At 36.1% G+C, this 21,295-nt stretch overlaps 2 protein-coding genes and 1 pseudogene across 8 annotated transcripts in view; 1 reads left to right on the top strand and 2 right to left on the bottom strand.

The window, feature by feature from the left end:
* Nucleotides 1-1,914: 1,914 nt before the first annotated feature.
* ropn1l (rhophilin associated tail protein 1-like) lies at nucleotides 1,915-10,117 on the bottom strand. 3 transcript variants are annotated; one of them, XM_034920925.2, is made up of 6 exons: nucleotides 9,425-10,117; nucleotides 8,320-8,455; nucleotides 7,979-8,102; nucleotides 7,368-7,529; nucleotides 4,898-5,073; nucleotides 1,915-2,808 (listed from the first exon to the last, which is right to left on the bottom strand). In XM_034920925.2, exons 2-6 carry the CDS (start codon nucleotides 8,448-8,450, stop codon nucleotides 2,739-2,741), a joined length of 663 nt encoding a protein of 220 aa, XP_034776816.2. In that variant the 5' UTR covers nucleotides 8,451-8,455; nucleotides 9,425-10,117; the 3' UTR covers nucleotides 1,915-2,738. The 3 variants fall into 3 exon arrangements, with proteins under 3 accessions (XP_034776816.2, XP_033848203.3, XP_033848204.3); XM_033992312.3 differs by lacking the exon at nucleotides 9,425-10,117 and adding an exon at nucleotides 8,910-9,405; XM_033992313.3 differs by lacking the exons at nucleotides 1,915-2,808; nucleotides 9,425-10,117 and adding exons at nucleotides 3,979-4,572; nucleotides 8,910-9,403.
* A 1,550-nt stretch (nucleotides 10,118-11,667) lies between these two features.
* On the top strand, nucleotides 11,668-12,405 carry LOC131731656 (arylamine N-acetyltransferase 1-like; annotated as a pseudogene).
* A 4,079-nt stretch (nucleotides 12,406-16,484) lies between these two features.
* The window catches only part of LOC117394642 (E3 ubiquitin-protein ligase MARCHF6-like), a 30,285-nt gene continuing 25,474 nt past the window's right edge, over nucleotides 16,485-21,295 (bottom strand). For all 5 annotated transcript variants that reach the window (XM_033993010.3, XM_033993012.3, XM_033993014.3 and 2 more), the window contains exons 23-26: nucleotides 20,485-20,574; nucleotides 19,025-19,157; nucleotides 18,284-18,419; nucleotides 16,485-17,205 (exon numbers count right to left, since the gene is read on the bottom strand). In XM_033993010.3, the coding sequence (XP_033848901.1) occupies nucleotides 17,118-17,205; nucleotides 18,284-18,419; nucleotides 19,025-19,157; nucleotides 20,485-20,574 (447 nt within the window). In that variant the 3' untranslated portion in view covers nucleotides 16,485-17,117. The remainder of the gene's footprint in view (nucleotides 17,206-18,283; nucleotides 18,420-19,024; nucleotides 19,158-20,484; nucleotides 20,575-21,295) is intronic.

Genomic DNA, 21,295 nt, shown 5'->3' with positions numbered 1-21,295 from the left:
TCAGTAAATACGGAAAATATTTTTTAAAAAGTGCTTATTTTCTTTTAACTTCATTGAAGAGTAAATATTTGTATGGGCAATTCACTTCCCGATAAGAATCTTAGACTTGTTCTTAAAATGGTTGATACACTCTCATTGAATAGAGCGCTCTGTTCTTATCTTAGTAAACCTGACAGGAGCATGATTTTCTAGCACTCCCTGGCAGCAGTGCTGCTACAACACATGCTATGGGATTGTCAGCCTCTTTGTTGTGATCTAGTTATTTTAAACTCCCCTTATTACACTACATGTCCCACTCTAACCATTTCTAATGATTGAATCCACACCATATGGTGAAGGCTGCTTCAAGCACATATGTAATCCATGGACATTAACCCTTTGGGGTATTATAAAAGGATTATGTTGGTGATTTCCAGAAAGAAAACACCAGGGACCCGTTTCTAACAAACATGCTGCAGTGAGATAGGGATAATGTTCCCATGTAATGCACAGAAATGCAATTTTTTGCAAATTATATTAAATAACTCCCAAAAATAATGCACTTATTGCTGAGTAGTAAAGGGTAAATATAGGGTAAATAATTTTTCAGGCCTGAAGGGTAATTCCCATGCATAGAGTACTAAATGCTCTTGAACATAATGTAGTGCTTTATGTATTTAATACCATCCACTTTCTGTGCTGTCTGATATTAACACTTGAATGAGTAAATACGTTTTCTACAGCTCAGCTCGAAACAGGAGTCTGCAGCATTAGGATGATTTCAACAGGTAATTGAAATTGAAGAAAATGTAGGTTAAGTGAAGAGAAGAAGAAACTGTAAATGACATCCTGTTCCGTAATTGCTTCAAAAGCATCTTGTATTTAAAGCAGCTTCCACGCCTGATTCCTCCCATAATTGTGCAGCTTCAACATGCACAATCATTTTGTGCAACATTTAAAAGCATAGGGAGCATGGCTCAATCTCATGACCTTAATCACATTCACAGCAAATGGAGCAGCTGTGAAAATAAAATCCAGTGAGTTAAAGTTGAAGTAATATATTTTTTAAATCAAACTCATATTTTTAAGATACTTTTCAATATTTTGTGTAATTTTGAATCTGAAACACATAATTTTGTGTCCAAAGGGGATATTTAAATTTGTGATATTTTGTGTAATTTTGAATATGAAATACATAATTTGGTGTCCAAAGGGGATATTTAAATAATTCACTTGTTAAAGCTTTGTTATTAGGGCCTGTAAAAGATTCAACATAGCCTCTCTGCTTTCTCAGGTGTATGCGTACATCTACAGGAAAGGGCCAAACGCTCCGCCAGAGAACTGTTTGTTTACAGGGCTTGGGTGGCTGCAGATCCCTAACTGGCTGGTGGGTGTATCCCAGTGGAGAATCTCGCTATAAAAGGGAGCCGCTGACACACCCGTGGTGATCTTGGTGATGGAAACTGCCAGAAAACAAACCTTGTACTCCTCACTATGTGCCCACCATGTGTACAACTGGGGCCATAATAACAGCTTAGTATAAGAACTAGCTCAGAGGATTTAAAATCCCACTGAAAGTATACCAAGGGTGTATTTGTCAGTGAAGGTTCCTGTAGTGGGAGCAGCACTATGCTGGCAGCTTTTATTTTGTAGCTGTGTTTTATTTTGCCTTTATATTTTTATTTTGTTTACAATCCAGTTTGTGTAGATGCGCCTGTGTGCTGTACCATTGCTGATACAGTCACACATGCTTCACCCCCTCATAGGGGATACCTATGCTGTTACCCTGGTGGTGGCTACCTGCATTAGTAAATACTGTAAATGCCACTCGGGCGTCCGTGTGGCATTACAATGTCAGCTTTTCTGTTTCTCTCCCTTCTGTCAGTGGATACCTACAACCCCTTCAATTAGCATTAAAACACACCTGGCACAACATATTTATAAATCTTTCTATGACTGTATTGTGTTTGTTTATTTAAATAGTAAGTAGCTTATGTGATTTACAAATCCCCTTATTATTTTATATTGTAGACAATCATTCTGAGTGGACTGAGTAAACATTTTTCTTTAAATCTGCCTTTACCTGGCTTTGAATTTTGAGTATACCAAATTCGGGGACTGAACAGCCTTCCTCTTGTGACAATGTGACTTTCAACTCTGCCAGCCTCACCTACTTAACACAGACAGCGAGAGTAGTTGGGCGTGTTACATTGCATGGTAGATGGTAGATGAAAAGTGTTCCAGGATTTATGGTTCTTCAGACAAGTTCAAAGCCAGGGAACAAGTCAATACCGGAGCAACAGAATCCAGCAAGTCAAATATAAAACAGCACATTGAAACTCTTTGAGGCCCCAATAGATACAGACCATTTTTCATCAGGTACAGTATACATGATTTCAGAGTTGGGCTCATTCACTTTCTAAGATAAGCAAGAAAGCAAATTTATCTCGCCTAAGCCAGAGGCCTATTTATTTTACCTTGATTCTGATGCCTCTTAAAGGAATTACTGATCTTTTTAACATATAATTTCTATTATACTTCCAAGTAAGGTCTTTTTTTTGTTTTTTGTGTGAGAAGGTTGACTGAGGTTCATTTAAGTGTTCATATAAAACATATTGCAGCTCAATAAGAAGATGACAAATTACAACTTAGATATTCTTAGACAGATCTTGCATTTTAGGATGCCGTTACTGGGATCCGCCACTGTTTAAATAATTGAACTAGACCCCATCATGATAGCAGGTGAAACAATGTTCTTGTTAGTCAGGCAGTTTGGGTCTGTTTAGTCCTGTGAAGTTTAATGGCTGCACCATTCCAAATTGCTGCTTTCTGGAAAAAAAAAATAAGAAAACGTGGGAATTATTCCAGCAATTGTTGAACAGCACATTTTGTTCGTAAAAAGAACACTCAAAAATAACTTGTCATGTCATGGAAGACATTTTTACACTTGTGTTCCTACTTTCTCACTAATCAGAACTAAATTATCCACACGTGTAACATCTTTTCACTGTCTTCCTGACTTAAGATCCTGCTTCTGAAATTGTCTTAATGTTTCAAAGCCCCTATGTATCAACAAACTTGTTTTTTTAAGAAGATACAGGATGTTAGTGGTAACATTCTGGTAAAGGCGTGGCAACCAATGCTTACATCTTATTAGCACTAGCTATATTATAACTGGTCCCCCTTTTCTACTGTTAAATGGATTCTGTTTATGTGCATGTATTTTATATTGCGATTTAGAAAATGCAGATATCCCACACTATAGATGAAAAGTTGTTGCTGCTTCCTGATACCTTACTTCATGTGTTGTTCGAACTCAATCCAGTGGCCTTGCTGCAATCAGGCCATGTGAGCTACAATACGGCTTTGGTATGAGGAGCGATTAATCTAAAGTGTTGCATTTGAATTATTTGCATATCCTGCAAAGAACAAGAGTCTCGACACAAAGGGTGGCAGTAAAAAAAAAATGTTAGAAGAGAAAAGAAAATATTGGTGAACTATTTTTTAAATATTTGTATCAACCAGTAATGTACACTGATGCTGTACTTTATAAAAATAGCCACTAGGTGGTACATAGAGCAAGAGATCCTTTGTGACCTTCATTGTTCAGTATTTCAACAAACTGAACTTGAACACAATATATTTTACTTGCATAACAAGATATTGCTCTCTGTTATGTCTTTGTTTGCCACATTTCTGTCTACACCATTAAACCAATCTGCAGTCTATAATCTGATTAATTGACAAATGTCTGTTCTGTGAACATGTGATTAAAACTATTATTTTATTACCTTGTCTTGTTAATTTAAACTTTATTAATGTATTTTATTCATGTGTTTCTCTACGGAAATTAATATAACCTGGTCTCCAAGCCATACAAATTTTATTTATATAGAATTCATCATTTATAAGCATTGCAGGATGCTTTACAAAAATATCACAAACTTAAAAACGTTCCCTAAACTACTTGCTAGTAACAGGCTAAATAAAATAAAAATAATTAAGAATTACTATAAGAAGTATTGGCAGACTCGTGGTTTTTGGGCCTGTCTCACGCACATAGGCAGGACCAAAACCACAGTTAGTCTTACAAATATGGAGCAACATTTTAAAATCAATACAATGCTTTACTGGAAGCCAATGTAGTGACCTTTTCAACTAGCTGCAACCTATTCAGTGAGGCATCTAGGCGGTCAACAAACAAGGAACTATAATAATAAACCCTTGAGGTTACAAAAGTGTGACACTTGGGACAGCATAGGCTTCAACCTAGCTGTACTTCTCAGGTGCCAAAAAGAATGAGGAAAAGCTATTGCAAAATACACCACAAAATGACATGAGCAAGCGTCAATAAAAGACAAATACCACAGTATGTGATTAACATTTGATGTATTTAAAGAACATTTCTACTTTACAACCGCTGTACATTAGAAAGGCAGTTCATCTAGGTTTCTCTGCTTTGTTTATCCTGCCTTCTTCCTTGCTTGCTTTCAGTTCTTATCTCCTTCCTTCTTTCAGTTCTTATGTCTTTCCTATGACTTCTATTTTCTGCGGTTGATATTTGACACTTTAATCATTCCTTCATGCTTTGTCCTGTGTGTCACACAAAACCAAACATTAAAGCACAACATTAATATTGTGTAACTACACAATACAGTGTAAATTATAAGTTTTTTTTTTAATTTTTTTTATTTCCCAAATACTAAATTAATTATCTTATTATCCGTTAGGGATCAAAGTCCCTATTCTTAAATCACAAAATTACAACCAGCCTTCTGTCGTGGTTCTGAGCAGGCACTGACGATGTAAAAACAATCTTCCTGCCCAAGCTCTACTGTGTACTTGAAAACGCACCTACCTGTATTAACTTACAACTGTAGCCATAAAAATTTGCAAAACAAAGTTGAACAGTACTCACGCTTCCTCCTTAAGGGTACTCAGATAGCTGTCGATCTGGTCCTGAGGCATCTCCCCATCAAACTTGTTCAGGTAGGTAAAGAGAAACGTAAATGTTTCAAATGGAATGCGAGCTGCTCCTCCCTCTGGGTCAGCTGTAAGGATTTCACATGCACACTTCAGAGAGGTGGTGATAGTCTGTAACACAAGAAAAACATGATAGGCAAGCGAGTATGGTAGTGAGACTACCCTTAAATATTGTTGCATCCTACATAAGCTGCGTGACAGTTGTGTGCAACTATTCAGCAGGAACTATGGGAAGAAGGATCAGAAGAATCTCACTGACTGCACAATGGGCAGGGACTATCAATGGAAATTAGCCAACTGGCTAAATTGAAAATATAATGCATCTTGTGTTATGTAAATGACACTTATGTTATTATTGTATGTGTCCCTGACAAATAAATAAATATTGGGAGCCTGTGCAACTGGTTCGCCTGTCAATGCAGAGGCTGCATTGATCAATATGTACATCACATTGGAATATTTTCAGAAAACCACCACTGAAAAGTACAACTCCGGTCACAAATAGGAATTGATGGACAGAGCCCTCAGGTGTGTGCAAAGTGGCATGCCTTATAGAAAACTTCAACACTGGACAAGACACACCTGTTTCCACTTAATTAATGTGCCCAAGAGCTAAGCATTGTGGGGTTTGATATCAGGTCACTATTATTTGTCCAGTCAGTATAAAAAAAAAACACTTTCTCTTATTTTTAAAACTGAATAAACTTTCGTTATTATACTGCACATACTCCATCATTTGCAACCCTCCTAATAAATTAAATTCTATATAAAAACAAAAACTGTTTAAAAAAACACAGGCCTTTTCGTCAGAAGAAAATGTCAGTTATAATAATATTGGCAGCTACAGAGCTTAAGGTATTGTAACTGTACGTAAATGATCCCTTCTCTGGAAGTCTCTCCATGGCCTAAATGAAACCAAGGCTTAATAAGTAGGAACAATGATTTTATAGAATGAGATGTAGGTAGTGTGTGGCAGACACTGTCCATTGATATTGACGTTTGTTTGGATAAAAAAAAAAAAAATCTTACCTTAAAAAGACTTGAAATAGCCAGCAACTAGGATTTTTTATTTATTTATTTATTTTTATTATTATTATTGTTTAACCTAGGCCAGAAAAGGGTCTTCAATAATATTTTACCAACTTTTTCCAACTGCATATGTACAAGACCTCTTATCTTTGCCTGCTTCCTAGCTGTCAGCTCTTCTGGGTACACAGACACTCTTAATATTTGATACAAATTGGATCAGACTAAACAATCTCCTATGTGACCGAGAACTGAAGACACCCTAAATCACCCTAAATAAATGCTTCATCTATGCAAACGTGGACCCTTCTTTAACACCAGCCCTATTAAGAGCGACAGAGTGACATTACTGTGTTTAGATCTACTGTTTTGACCTTTCATCCTAGCCTTTTTTCCTAATTTTTACTTCCCATTAAAAGATAACCATGGCCTAAAGAACAAATTGCAGTTGAGTGTGCTTGCATGCTGTTGCTGGAGTCGCGTCTCCATCTAGTGTCTGAGACTAGCAGTGATGGGGTTTTTTTGCACTGTAAAAATTTCTTCTGCTTTACAGTTTTTTCATAATGTTATCTTTCTGAAACTGAATTTTATCATACTCCCAAGAAAATAACATTTGGTATTTGTTCTGACTAATCCAATACCAATATTATTTTCTTAAACTATGCATTTGTATATGTAATCCAAATAGCACATTTGATAAGAGTCACTTAATGTTGTAATACTTTGCTGTATATTTTTGTATATTGTATGAAGCTAAAGTGCATGGTATTGTTTCATTTTGTTTTGATTAGAATTAAAAATAGACTGCAATCTTCTTTCACACAAAAATGAACATACAACTATATGCAAGTGAAATCGCTCTTAGATTCACTTTCATTGGGTTTCCAAGTTCTGTTATCTTGCGATAACACACCAAATGTCACAATGAGCAAACTGACGAGCCACGTGACTGACTTGGTTGAAGCAGAAAGCACGTAACTGACTTCCAGAAAAAACATGATTTGTGCTGTTCAGAAAACAGTAGTCTCCTCATACACACAATGCACCCTGTGGGTATTGCTTAGTTACACAAACATAAGTAATAAACGCATGTTGAGTTGAGTCTTCAACCTTAATCATTTCTGTATATTACAGTATGAAAGCAGTCTGGAGTGTAAAAAAATACAATAAAAAGCAGTGACAGCACACCTATGGGACTTTGCTAGCAACACTGGCACAAATCTAAGTCTAATGAATAGATCCGCTTTGAATAACAAAAGGAAACATTTTTAAACTAAGTTTGCAGTTATGCTGAAGCAATATCGGAAATGTATTATTTACACTGGAATCAAAGATGGCAACATTATTCTCTTTTAATTTCATAAACTCCCTGTACATACCCCATTCAGTGCACTGCAGCCCAAAGCAAAGAATTCAATCCATACAATATTGGTGCCAAAGTTTCCTAGCTCTATAATGCTGTTAAGCTGTTCCTTTGGTAGACAGAGTTCTTTCCATCGCTGTTCCAATTCTGCCTTCTCCACAGTCCCTTTGGGAGAAAGCTAGAACAAACAGAGAGGAGTGCAAGAAGTTGGATCGTTCACGTTATTGGAGAGTCAATACTCATGACTTGATTCCCAATAATAACATGCATATCAGCGACATTCATCCCCTGCCATTCTTGTACATTCAAAATTAGAGCCATCATGAACATGACAAAGTTGATCACTATGTTCTGACTAACCACTGAATGTAGCACATGAAGATGTAAGTTTGACATGCAGACAGAGAAATGGGGTGCCTCCATATACCCCTAGACTCTGCTACTTTGATTTAATAACTTTTGTTAAGAACAATGTCTTTAGTTAGCTAGTTTCATTACAATTACACACATCGTTTTCTAGATTTTTTTTGCAAAACTCTAAAATGACATACAGCAAGATAGTCTTCACTCTGTCCCCCACTAGTGAGATATGCCATCCCAGAAGGAGATAAGAGGAAGGGGTTCTACCTGTTTATGCAAAATCTTCAAAAGGCCAGGTGTAAGCCCAGTGTCTGTTTTCTGTGTTGCTTTTGGCATTTCAAGCCTCTCCTTAACAGGAAGGGTTTCTCCAGAAGACAAAGCTGAAAAATACCTGTAAATGATCACGGCAGACTGAAAATATCTCATTTAGTTTTATTTTTCAAACATAACATTGATGGTATTATTGATTCCATATAGTCTAAAACCTAAAAATAAGAAGATACAATGATTAGTCTGGCTGGTTGAGATTGTGAACTTCTATACAGACTAGTTCAACAACTTGACAAAACTATTTTGCTTGCAAGCCTTAGAAAGATGGTTTCACTTACGCTGCCGACCACTGAAGTACATCATGAGGCTGGGTTCTGATGGCAGCTTTAGTAAACTGTTTCAGAATGTCAGGCAGTTCTGTAGGTATGTTGATCTGTTGGGCACAGAACATGGTATCTGGAGGGGGCATGGCTCCTGAAAGGGAAAGCAAAAAACACCAACAAACAAAAAATAGGTACCAGGCCAGTGCATGGTAACACTATCACTCATGGTAAGCCAGCGCTGTCCTTTTGCTGAAAGGTTATGACAATTAAACAACTATTCTGCAAATAAAAAAATGATTAAAAAAACAATATATCTTCAATTTAATATATTGTAACTTTACAAGAGTTGTAGATCAAATACACATTTCTAAAATCAAAACCTTAAATTACAAAGTTCACGCTGTATGCCAACAGTCTCCAAACGGGAACTGATCAAATAAATTGAATCAAAGTTGAAATATGACTTTACACATCATACAGCAGCAACTAAAGTAAGCATTAATGCATTACGAAACAACGTTGTTACTTCAAGACGTGCTTTACTAAGCAGCGTTTGTAAACAAATCAAGTGCTGAATGTATTTATTATATCTATGCCATGATTACCTGCAGTATCAGACTCAAGATTTTAAGACGAACGTTAAAAAATAATGGTTAAGTTTGTAATACGCCACTCTCTGCTGTTCCTCTTCGCCAGTGACAAAATTGTACACCTGGATCAAACTGCATGCAGTCTCTTAGCAACGGTGGTGTTGTGGAACCTATCTCCAAGCAACTGCTCAAGCTTCTATGATCACGTGATTTTTACTTCAAGTTTTGCTCAAGCCACAGAGATCATAATATAATGGCATAGATCGGAATATACTTGGCCTGAAGGCATTAGCTGAAGTGTTTCTGCTTGACTGTCTTCATTTTGTTTTTGTACCTTATGGTCTACTATTGAGTGTTTGAAGTTACAGTACTGGTAACACGCAAAAGGACATACCATAAATATAATTAATCTAAAAGTGCATCATTTATGTTTTTAGCATAATTTGTGTACTTTTAACGAGGTCAGGAACATAGTAGCCAACCTTTTGAAATTCCACACATCAAAAAATGAGATTTCAGAAGATACTTACCTCCGACCAAAAGGTGGCAACTGCGATGCTTTGAAGAGAGCAGAAAAAGAAAAGAAAAAAAAAAAAAAAACTAAAGACATCAAAAGGTGCCCTTTGGCTCTATATTCAAACAGTTTTGTAAGCTGTCATTAAACAAAAAGAGAAATAACGAAATCTTCTCCATAGTCGAAGAGGTTGTATTATTCAACAAAAGTTGTATGAAACGTCTTTGAGTTTTATTGAATTATCTATACTATGCATTCATCTCCTCTCGACTCGACTACAGCAACTCTCTATGGTGGTCTTCAGTCACGCGCCATAAACCGATTGCAGCTGGTTCAAAATGCCGCTGCTAGGAAGGATCCTTACCAGATGTAAAAAAAAAACACATGATCACATTACCTCGTCTTAACCAGCTGCATTGGCTACCTTTTAAAAAAATATGCTTGCCTACATGGCCTTTCATCACACAAGTCCAGAGTATCTCTCCAACCTGCTGACCCGCTATGTCTCTGCACGCAAGCTGACTGAGGTCCTCTGACTGGCGTGCTTGTTATAGCCAAGCAAAAGTGCACCACACTCAGGGAGCGCTTTAGTTTCATGGCCCCGACTCTATGGATCTCTCTCCCAGCTAGTGCGTGTAGCTCCCACAGTCGCTCGCTTCCAATCAACTGGTATCTGTGTTATTAGCTGCTACTCACTCCATCTTATTCGTATGGTTCTGTATGTTGACGCACGCATCCACAATGGTTAGAATTCACATCCTAGCCCTGTATTTAATGTAGTATGCATTGTTCCTCGCTGTCTTGTAAAGCGCTTCATGATGGTGGTCCACCATGAAGGCGCTATATAAAATAAATATTGATTGATTGATGGACCCTTTTTGACAGTCGATCGTGATGAAAATATACTTTGAACAAAATATCTTCTAAACTTGTACGGATTAAGAACGGTTTAGGTGACGGTCTGTATACTAACATTTTCATAATGTACAAATGTGAACTGGTTTTGTTGGTGCATATAAAAACCTTGTTACCAAAAATACGAAATCAAAATAGCAATGATCACTATGTTTGCAACGGAAAAAAGAGACTACTCATTAGGTGTATTTTACGATAAAATGTTTGGGGAGGGGGGAGTAAGGTTTACAAAACTGGCTGTACAGAGCGTGAGGTCAGTTATGCTAAACGGTAATTTAGTTTAATGAAAGTTAAAATTCAAGGAAAACTAAGTCCCGCCGTTCGGGAAATAATTACTTTATAAACAGTACGGTTAATTTATTTTTAAGATGGTTAATTTATTAACAGTATATGGTTGGGACATGATTAAATGGCACTGCAAAGGACATCCTTGGGTCCTCCTTATTGTCGTACAGACAGATCACTTACGGTTTACAATATGGAAATAAGCACTTCCCTTTCTGTGTTTGGCCAATTGCATTGGGGATGCAAAAAATATTTACTAGTAACCATCTTAAAAATAAATTAACCATACTGTTCGTAAATTAACCATCTTGAAAATAAACTAACATTGCTGTTTATAAATTGACCAATTAATTATTTCCTGAATGGCACCTGATAGAAAAGTTCACCACAGCTTTCTTGAACCGCATAATTGAAAGCACACAACATGATGTTGCATATCCTTTTCTTCAGTGTTCGTTGTGCATTTTCATATTTTCTTACTTTTCCTCTTGTGCTTCTTTTTTTGAATACTTACATTTGATTTCCCATAAAACACTGCGCAGTCTGTCAGGTTAATGACGTAGAGAGGGGCTAACAAACACCCGCTTTCCTTTACTGACTTTTTAGAAATACGTAAGAAATACGTAAATGCAGCACAGCAAGCGCTACTTTTTTCTTTTGTAAAGGTACCCCAGATTTCACGTGGGAGTATACATAATCTCTTATATATTAGTTGAAGAACTGAACTAAAATATTTGGTAAAACTAAACTACCAATAGGCCCTCAGTACTATCCAGCGAAACACCTTGTTTGTTCAGTTCTGATTTCGGTATTTTTAAAGATCAGCTTTCTATATATATATATATATATATATATATATATATATATATATATATATATATATATAAAAGCAATGATAGGAAACATGCTTTCTACTTGACAAGGTTGTTATGCTAAAAATATTATAACGTTTTTTCTTTCAGTCTCTAGGTGTCGTCCGTGAACATTAGAGAGATGGGATTTCCATATTAACACATACCAGGTGAAACAGTGAGCAATTCTTAAAAGACTTAATGCTGGATGCTGGGCAGTATCTGTGCAGGATTGGCTGTGCCAGCCCCATGGCTGGAGACCTTGCAGCAGGTCCATCGTTGCCACCTGTACTCTGAGTGTCTGTCAGTTAATGGTGGAGAGGATATCTGGCTGAAACTACCCCAGATTTTTAAGAAAATTGTTGTGCAGCGCCATGGAGGGTTCTGCTACGACAGCAACAGCCTTTTTGGCTGGCTGTTGTCCCAGCTGGGTTTTGAAGTTAAGCTTTTGTCTACCCAGGTGCAGAACGCACACACAGGGGTATGGACCTCCCCAAACCCACCTCTGTGACGCTGGCTTTAGCGGTGGATTCCGGACACCACTAGCTCTGGAAACAGATTTAGCACATAGCCATGAAAATTGAGTCTTCTGGAATCTCTGGCAGGGAGAAACCTTAGTCCTCGAGATCATAGAGGGACAGCGGCCACAAGGTGGAGGTAAAGAGCAGGAGTAAGGGAATGAGGGAGATGGTGACATAATAGACACAAATGTTGGAAGGACCTTCACAAATTTACATTGGAAGCATGTTGTCTGAAAGAATTCAAGGAAATGTGCATCTATCACCTGACCTCACCCAGTTCAATCTTTTACTGCAAGTCCTTGTGCATTGTAAAGCTATCGAACACAGAAATCTCAGATATTCTAAAGGAAAAGTTTGGAATAGAGCATTTGTGCCCCCTAGTTCCCAAAGATCTCGACATAGTCCCACCATTTGTCATATATTAGCATCTACAGTACCTGATCAACAAGGTGGTTTGAGATGACAGAAATCTACCAGAACTGAAACTGTTTGTGGTATATATATATATATATATATATATATATATATATATATATATATATATATATATATATATATATATTTGATGTCATATAAATTTCTATGGAAAAACAATAATTTTTAGTAATTAAATACATTTGTTAAAAATCCTGGGTACAAAACTTATTGTTTTTATTAGTTTAAATGAAAGGTATATTACATTACTACAAGATACATAACAGTAAGGATCCCCAGTAGCTTACTACTTACTAAAATCAATGTCACTTGAGATTCAACAAAGTCAATCCTTGTCACTATCACATGCTTCACAGAGACCAGGCCCAGAGGACACAGCTGGAAATGGAGTGAAGACCGACTACTCAAAAGGCTATGATTTTTTATATATATATAAATAAGAGTGAGGAGTATCTCTGAACTGTTTTTCTATTATTTGTATATTGGGATGCTTGTGTCTTAAGCCCCTTTCACACTGGCATGTTGTACCCTGGTTGGATCCTACTTGGGTCGCGACCTGGTGTCATGCGGGTCGACTACACGATTTCAAACTGCTTTTTGACGCAGGGTCGACCGGGCTGACACAAGCAAGTACACAATGCGCATACGCAGTGTCCCGGAAGCAGCAACGTTCACATGACCTCCCTTTCATCGGTTCAGACTTTCAAGATGGCAGGCTTGTTACGGACACTTCCATCCAAGCTTTTTTGGATTGAATTGTCGGCCCAAATGTTGCTTAGAGCAAGTTTCTGCATCCCTGCTGTAATCTGGTTCATGGTGTGTGTCTCAGTCAACAGAAATATGGCTAAAGATAATAAACAGAAATGTTCCTTCACGCAGGCGTGACTTTGTTTGCTTACGAATGCCCATCATGCATTTTGTATTGCTTGACCCGGTCAAAGCATATCTGTCGACCCACATCCTGGGGTGGGTCGCTGTCGACCCGGGTACATGGTTTCACACTACGCTGGATTGTGCCCCAGGCAGGAGCACCAGTGTGAAAGGGTCTTTAGTAAGTCTAGTTAACTTAGAACGGGTTGTATTTTTTTGTAATGAGCTCACAAGGTAGCAACCTATATAAGCCAGTTAAACTCACACTGAGCAGCGTTGTTAGGACACTGAATACACTATAATGCAAAGAAGGGTTTAAAAATAAAATAAATACAAAGACACAGCTACCCCATATTTCTTTGCTAAAAAAAAAGGTTATCTTCCCCCACCAAAAAAAAAAAAAAAACAGAACACACGTCTTAATTGTTATTTAATAAATTTAAAATAAAAAGTAAAGTATTTTACATTTGCATCTGACTTACCCAGCAGTGCATTTTTTTACTTATACATCCTACTACTTTTCACACACCAACTGGGAAGGAAAACTACAATTCCAAGACAACAGTTCTGGAGTACAGCATTTATATCTGCATATTTCACATGATTATTTGTAAGGGCATGCTTATCAAACATTGACAGCTATGCCAAAGCATATTAATTGTATATACAATTCAGGTATTCAAGCTACCAAGATAATCGACCAAAATTCTTGTGCATCCTGAACAGAGATTTACTCGCTTAAAACAGCCATGCACCTTTAAACATACATACAAAAATAAACAAACACATTTTGCTTAAAATGGCGTCATCTTTAAAGCTAAAAGCAAAACAAAGCCTTGCGTTTGTCACTTGTGTTTTGTAGTTGAGCATAAGGTCACTTGCATAATCAAACATGAGAAATGTCCATGTTTCTGCGGATTTCCGCTTTTTCTGACCTTAAAGGTCATTTTTTTAGAATCGTGTAAATCCGGAGAAAAATAGCATTATTATTATTTATTTTAAATCAGCCATGCTTCGGTTTACCACTTACACAAAGCGTATGGTGTACCCATTCGTTATGTGATGGTTGATTGGCTGCTGAAAAATTATTCAGCCTATCACAAGGCTGCTATGTGTAAGCTTTCTCTTTTCTCCTGCAATTTCATGATTTGACAATGTCGAGGCCGTTTGTAGAGCGTGACCAAGAGGTCAACATAAAGGAGATTGACAAAAGTGTTAAGAACCGACAGTGGCTACCGACAGAAATAGATGGGGTTTTTGTTGGGAAGTATGTTTGGAAGCTGGATGATACAGGCAAGACGTAGTGCCTGAAGTATGGCGGTTGAGGAAAACAAGCTATAGATGATCACTTCAAAACACCGAAATATAAAAACAAAGAGGTCGAAAAGCTGAAAATCAACGCAACCAATTACCAACTCCCAGGTAAGTTATACTTTTATTTCATTTTATCTGCATACTTAATATTAAATTATACCAGTAACCTATTTTTTACATCTTTACAACGATGTTAGAAATTAGTTAGAAATGAAACTGGTTAACCTTGACAGTTCTGTGAAGTTGATGCAATTAACTGAGACACCTTAGCATAGTCAACAGTTGCTTGTGCAGGAAACAACTGTAATTACTTTTATGGAAGTACAGAAATGCAAAAGAAACTGTATAAAAAACAAACAGTTATAACAGATATTTAACAATTGTTTAATGCAATTGTGCTCCATTTCTTCTATTATTAACCATTCAGAAGTGTCTCAGAATGCACCATTTTAACTTTAAAAACACAAAAAAAATTCTAGCGTGACGGGGAACCTCCCTCACTCTTGTCGTTCGCCATTTTCCACTTTCTGGTAGTTGCCCACTCTCATGCCTGCATAATGTATTCTATTAAAAGGACTAAAAGCTAACATATAGTAAATCTCTCCCTAAAAGCCTGTTCAATATGCATGTCTCAAACTTTAATATAAAAGAACCACACTTTCTTTAAAATAATATTTTTTATAGTTACATGAAATTCTTAAAGTCAACAGGTTCATAACCATGCGACTCCAATCACTGTCTCCCAAGTTACAGGAATACATAACTCATTCCAGCAACCAGAAATCATGCATGGAAAAAAAAGTAAGTTGCCAGGAATTTCAGACAGTCATAGCAAGAAGTACTAAAAGGAGATATTCTTTAAATATATTTATTAGTTTTTTTGTGGACATTTAAAAACAAGGAATAAACCTAGCTTTGTTCTTCACAAGAACTTGGATGAGTAGAATTACCAGATATGAGCAGGGTTTTTACTTCCTTATGTTTTAAGACTAATTTGAAGTAATGGAAATTCAAAGTTTATTCACATATTATATTGCCTGTACTGCGACACACATTTATTTGTAACAAATGCTTACATTTGTAAACTGTGTTGTATGCCTACAATATTAATAAGCTTAAGATTCTGAGTTTTGATAACTATCATGATTTTTCCCCTGCATTTATGCAGAAGTGTTGTTCACAGCAGTGGTTACTGATGATGTATAACACGTAATACTGATTAAGTACTTGGTTGACTTAGCAAAACAGTAGACAATTTATTTTAAGCAAACTGCTCTGTACCACACATTTTGTTCAGATAGTTGGGAGTTTACAGCAAGTATATGTATATTATTAAAAGGTCACATGACGCATCAGATTATCCAGTTTCAGTTTATCAAATCATAGCTGTATTTGAATGCTGTCTGTGTTTTGCTAGTAGACAGAAAAGACTATAGTGCTATGACTAATCAGTTAAGCAGTATAAACAAAACAGTACCATAAAGATACAACCCAATCTTAATAGTTGCTTAGTCAAAAATGTAAATTATCCTCATTGCACCTTAAGTTTAGAATAGTAAATGGTGCTACAGATCATACTTCAACTATTGCTATAATTTTAGTCTGCAATAACTATACAGCCATCCTCATAATAGGATTTAAGTTATCAGTAAACAAGAGCATCTATAGATACAACACAAGAAAAATAACTGTGCTTTTTTGCCCACTGCCTGTGCTGTGTACCTCAATGTTAAACCTTTTAAATGTTTCAATAAAAATAGAAAAAAAAATAAAAGGGTGAGGTGACATTATTAACCCTCTACTGGTATTTATGAGGAATGGTACCATGCACAATGTTTATGTATACATTTGGTGCTACTTTATGTGAAAATTCTGTTACAAAAAATGAAAATGAAATACTTTTTTTATTTAATGTGTTCTTACACACACACACACACACACACACACACAAAAAGCAGATAGTCAGAATCCCTATGATTGTCTCTGTTATATTAAAAATAAACCCTGCCAATACCTCCCAAACAAGCTCAGGCTTTTTTTTCCCCCTATCTTTGTTGGAAAGTACAACCTGTGCACTATTGGTGTTTTCACAATACTTGTCCTTTACAGAAGCTTATTTAAAAAAAAAAAAAAAAAAAAAAAAAAAAAAAGCTGTCCTTCCTCACTCTTTTTAGTTTGCAGCATAGTGTAATTTAGACTGAACAACAGGAGCCCAAAATAAAGTGACAACTAGATTTAATAAATTAAAATACATTATTTAAGATGTACAAAGCACATTCTTATTTTTATCCAAGTTTGTTTTTAGGGTCAGTATCTTGTTCTATTTACACATGTACATATTTCAGGCAGCACAGACCAGCAGGATAACAGAAGGCAAGGCAAGACAAGACTGCCTGAAACTAGGATGTAAAAGCAATAGAATAGCAATGCGGACCAAAAGGTAGCTAACTTCGGGCCCGGGAGAAAAAGGCTGTGATGGGGAGTTCAGAGTGTGCCTGGCATTTAAAAGGAGCTACCGCTATTCTGGAGGAGAGCTGGTTGGTGGTGCTGAGCTAACTTTGCCTGCCTTCCGTTCGTAGTTCACAAGTCGTTGACCAACAAGATACCTGGATATAAAACACACACACACACACAAAAAAAAAATGTAATCATTAAAAACATTGTTGAAAAAACTAAAGGAGAACACATATGTGGAAAACTACACTGACCTTCCAATTTATAAGGAACTATATTCCTGTTACCAATAGTATGCAGAAATGTTGCTTTGTGGGTTTTAATGCCCCAACTGGGAGGATGACACAGAGCACATGACTGCCAGCTAATGGAGCTCCAGGACTCATATTAGGGCTGTATTTTTTTTTCAGTAAAAATTGCATTTTTAATGGAATTTAACTATCTAAAAATAGGTATTTCAAAATATAATTCTCTAGTTATTGTACAACAAATGTTCTTAAATATTTAAATGCTTACCTGAAAAACAGTTAATACTTAACTGTAGAATATTTCATTTTTTATGTACACATTTTAAAGACATTCTACTTTCACCATCAGCAAATTATCAAACAAAATAAAAACATAAATAAATGTAAAAATAAGACACATTGTAACGCTTGAAATGTTTTTGCTTACGATTGTAAGTCGCCCTGGATAAGGGCGTCTGCTAAGAAATAAATAATAATAATAATAATAACATGAAATGTCCCTTTCTTGTACTGGACAGAGTGATTTTTAGCAGAAACATTTCCAATCTTTGATGCAGCTGGTGTCTTTTACGTTAATGACATTTTAAAGAAATTGTGCAGTTCTAGCAGTGTGTTGAATCATTTACCGGAAGCAAACTAAACCAGCTGCCAGGTTCCTAAATGCAGTGTAACTGTTAGTGGCTTCCATTAATAAGGCAAACGTCTGCTGTATTTTTTTTTTTGGTGATAAAAAAAAAAGTTTATTTTCACTATTCTTTCAGAAAGGGGGATTTTCACAGGGAACTACATATTACGTGACAATGGGTAAACTTAACTAAAGTCATGAAAAAAATCCAGCCTTACTCAATGATAAAGACCATGCCGCCCCAACACTATTCTGTGCTTTAGTGGCCGCTTCATGTGCGGCTTGGATGTAGACAGCCAGAGAGCACACCACCGTTAATAATTAATAATTAAAAGAATAATTAAAATAAGCACCTACTTGTCATTTTTAATGTGTTCATAAAGGCGCTTAAACTGGCGAATCTGAAAGGACAGGATTCCTATCAACATCACCACCATTAGAAGAAAAGGATAAATCCGCCGCTGAACCAAGTTCTGCATCTCATCAGCTACACCTGCAGAAAACAATACAATACTTCAAAAAGTTGTAACATTTCTTTGTTATAAAAAAGGTATGAAATAAGGGAATCAAGATAAATGAATACATGTACATGTATGAACTATGAATTAAAAGAGAAAACATTATTTTATATGCCACACTGTTTGTCTATTCCAGGACTGAGTGTCATACCATAAAAGCAGATAAGTTTCATACAGTGAGTAATGGTTATATCCTACAACAACACTTCTTTTAAATGCTCACTGTGTGTATGTGTATGTGCCTTAGGTGAGTTTTTTTCAGCCCAAGCCTGTATAGGAATCAAGCAGAACTTTTAGTCTGCATTGTATCACATAGATTCCATGGTAAAACCTGTAAGAAAATAGGAGTGGGCATCTTCGTGACAGAAACCAGATCCATTAGCATAGAATGTCACAGACTTGCAGATAAACTGCACTAAAGGGACTGTCTTGTTAGGATCCCCATAACATCTTTAGTCATAACTAAAGCCGTGTTCCTTGGATTTTGGAAATGTGCCATGTTCTTTCACAGCTGTAAGTGTTTATACCTGGTAGATGTCTGGAATTAAAGCAACATGCATAAATGCTCTAAAAAACCTACCTATTACAGGTACAATGCCAACAGCAATGACATAGGGCACACAGAGAGAGAGGAGAAGGACAGAAATGACAGGAGCTGCCAGTTTCTGGATTATAAAATAGAGGTCAATGTTGCGAATTCCATTTGCATAAACCTTTAAAAAACAAACAAAAAATCAAGATTAATGTTTGCAAAGCACACATAAAATAAAAAAAGTGTTTCTAATCAAGCTTTGTATCAATGAAACAAAACACACATGTAGGTCTATTTCAGTAATCTAATCTAAAAAGCACCAGATATGATACCTGAACATCCTAAAATTTATAAACCTGATATTTTGCACATATGTAGCCACTTTTTCTGTTGGGGACTGAACTCTGCTCTTGTGCTGGGATGTGTTTTTCATGAATGATTATATTTAGCCAGGATTCTGTGCAGTGTACCACTACATGCAAAAGATAAAGGCTGTGTAGGTTTCACAGAGTTTGGGGAATGACTAAGGGCTATGTAATATGAAATAATTGTGAAATGTAACGAGCAATTGAAGTAGATGTTATTGTACACAGGTTTCAAACGTGGTAACAAAATGGACAATAGAAAGCTCCACATTTGTCTTTGATAAGAAATACTAAATACAAAATTGAATTGAAAAATTCAACCATAAGTGTAATTTAAAGGTTTCCTAAAGCTGTGCAGGGAGATGACATGATCTAGCATTTACTATTAATTTCAAAGCTGAGCTTTTTTAAGCTAAATATTTTTCAAACATATTTCACTGAACAAAATAAAAAAATCTAAGTGCATTACTGATTAGTTAGTGCTGGGACAAATATCTGAACAAATTCTTTTGGACATTCGTATTCGGAACACAAAAATCAGATGTTCGTGTTTGCTAGAAATGACAAATTCCTTGCACTTATTTACCACCTCAACAGAAGTTGCGCTACATTCAAAAATGGCAAAATGAAAAAGAGCTTGGTGTCATGTGTGAGATTAATATCAACACAGCAGCTCTTGAGCCTCTATTTAAAAGTTTTAGACAACAAAAAGTAAACAAACCAGATTATGCGCGTGCACGCATAGTGATCTCTGGAAGGCCATCTTGGTCAAATGCCGCGCTCAAACAGTGCCCAGCTTGCTGGAAAGGTTGTGTAGTGATTTTTATATAGATTTTATATATTATATTTTTTTGTTGCAACTTTCTGTTATGTGGAATGTAATAAACGAGAACCAAAAACAGTGAGATTTTTACCCTTCATTTTACAACGCCATTTCCACAGTTATTTTATTTGAAGTGTTAAGTTAAATTTCACTTTTATTTTGCTTGTTCAGCTACAAAAAGGCACAAGTCAACCTTGTGTTATTTATGAAAACGTGTCTATGGCCACGGTTTACTGCAAAGAAATGGTAAGGAATGAAAAAAAAGGAAAAAATAAATAAAATGCAGTGTCAACTTTATGTACTTAAGTCCTCAAACTAACCTGCTCAATCACAGTCTTCAGCCACCACTGGGGTCCCATCAGAGTAATAGCAGCAATAATTTTGGCATGCAGAACTCCAAGAGCCCAGTCCTAGAATAAAAATATATTTAATTGAATTATGTGAACATATTAACCAGATCCACATGTTAACTCCACCGAATGAAATGAGGCCAATACATTTATAACCCACACACATTGAAAAGGTAGGATTGTGTTTCAAAATACATTAATTTAAAAAAAAAAAAAAAAAGAGTAAGAAGAGGCGATAGGAAAATAAATAATCAATAATAAGCCAAGTTAATTTCACAAACACTTGAGGGTTCCAATTTAATATATAAAAAAATAAAACAAAAGCATTTGCTTAACTGACACACATTATACATATATATATATATATATATATATATAGACACACACACACACACACACACACACACACACATATACATATATATAGCTACCAGGGTTATCCCCAGCAATTCTGTACAGCTGGGCGGCAGAACATCATAGCCGGGAGCACTTTTAAACCTTACCTTAAATATATATTACGACAAAGAATTGGAATAATTTGTTGTCTTTCGTTGACTATATCTGGTTGCGCTTTATGTTCTACATTTTCTTTTTCATTATTGGTTTTTATTATGGCAAATTACTGTGCTTGTTCTACTATTTGACTGGGGAAAGATAATGTAGGGTTATTAGAGTTAGTTTATAAGTTTTCAGGGCATTTTGTTAATGCACGTCTTTGTTTTTCACTGTTCTACATTTTTTGAATGCAACTGTATATATATTAATATATATTTTTTTTTTG

Source organism: Acipenser ruthenus, chromosome 3 (assembly GCF_902713425.1).
Source record: "Acipenser ruthenus chromosome 3, fAciRut3.2 maternal haplotype, whole genome shotgun sequence".
Lineage (NCBI taxonomy): Eukaryota > Metazoa > Chordata > Actinopteri > Acipenseriformes > Acipenseridae > Acipenser > Acipenser ruthenus.
This window is presented reverse-complemented; position numbering and strand designations above follow the sequence as displayed.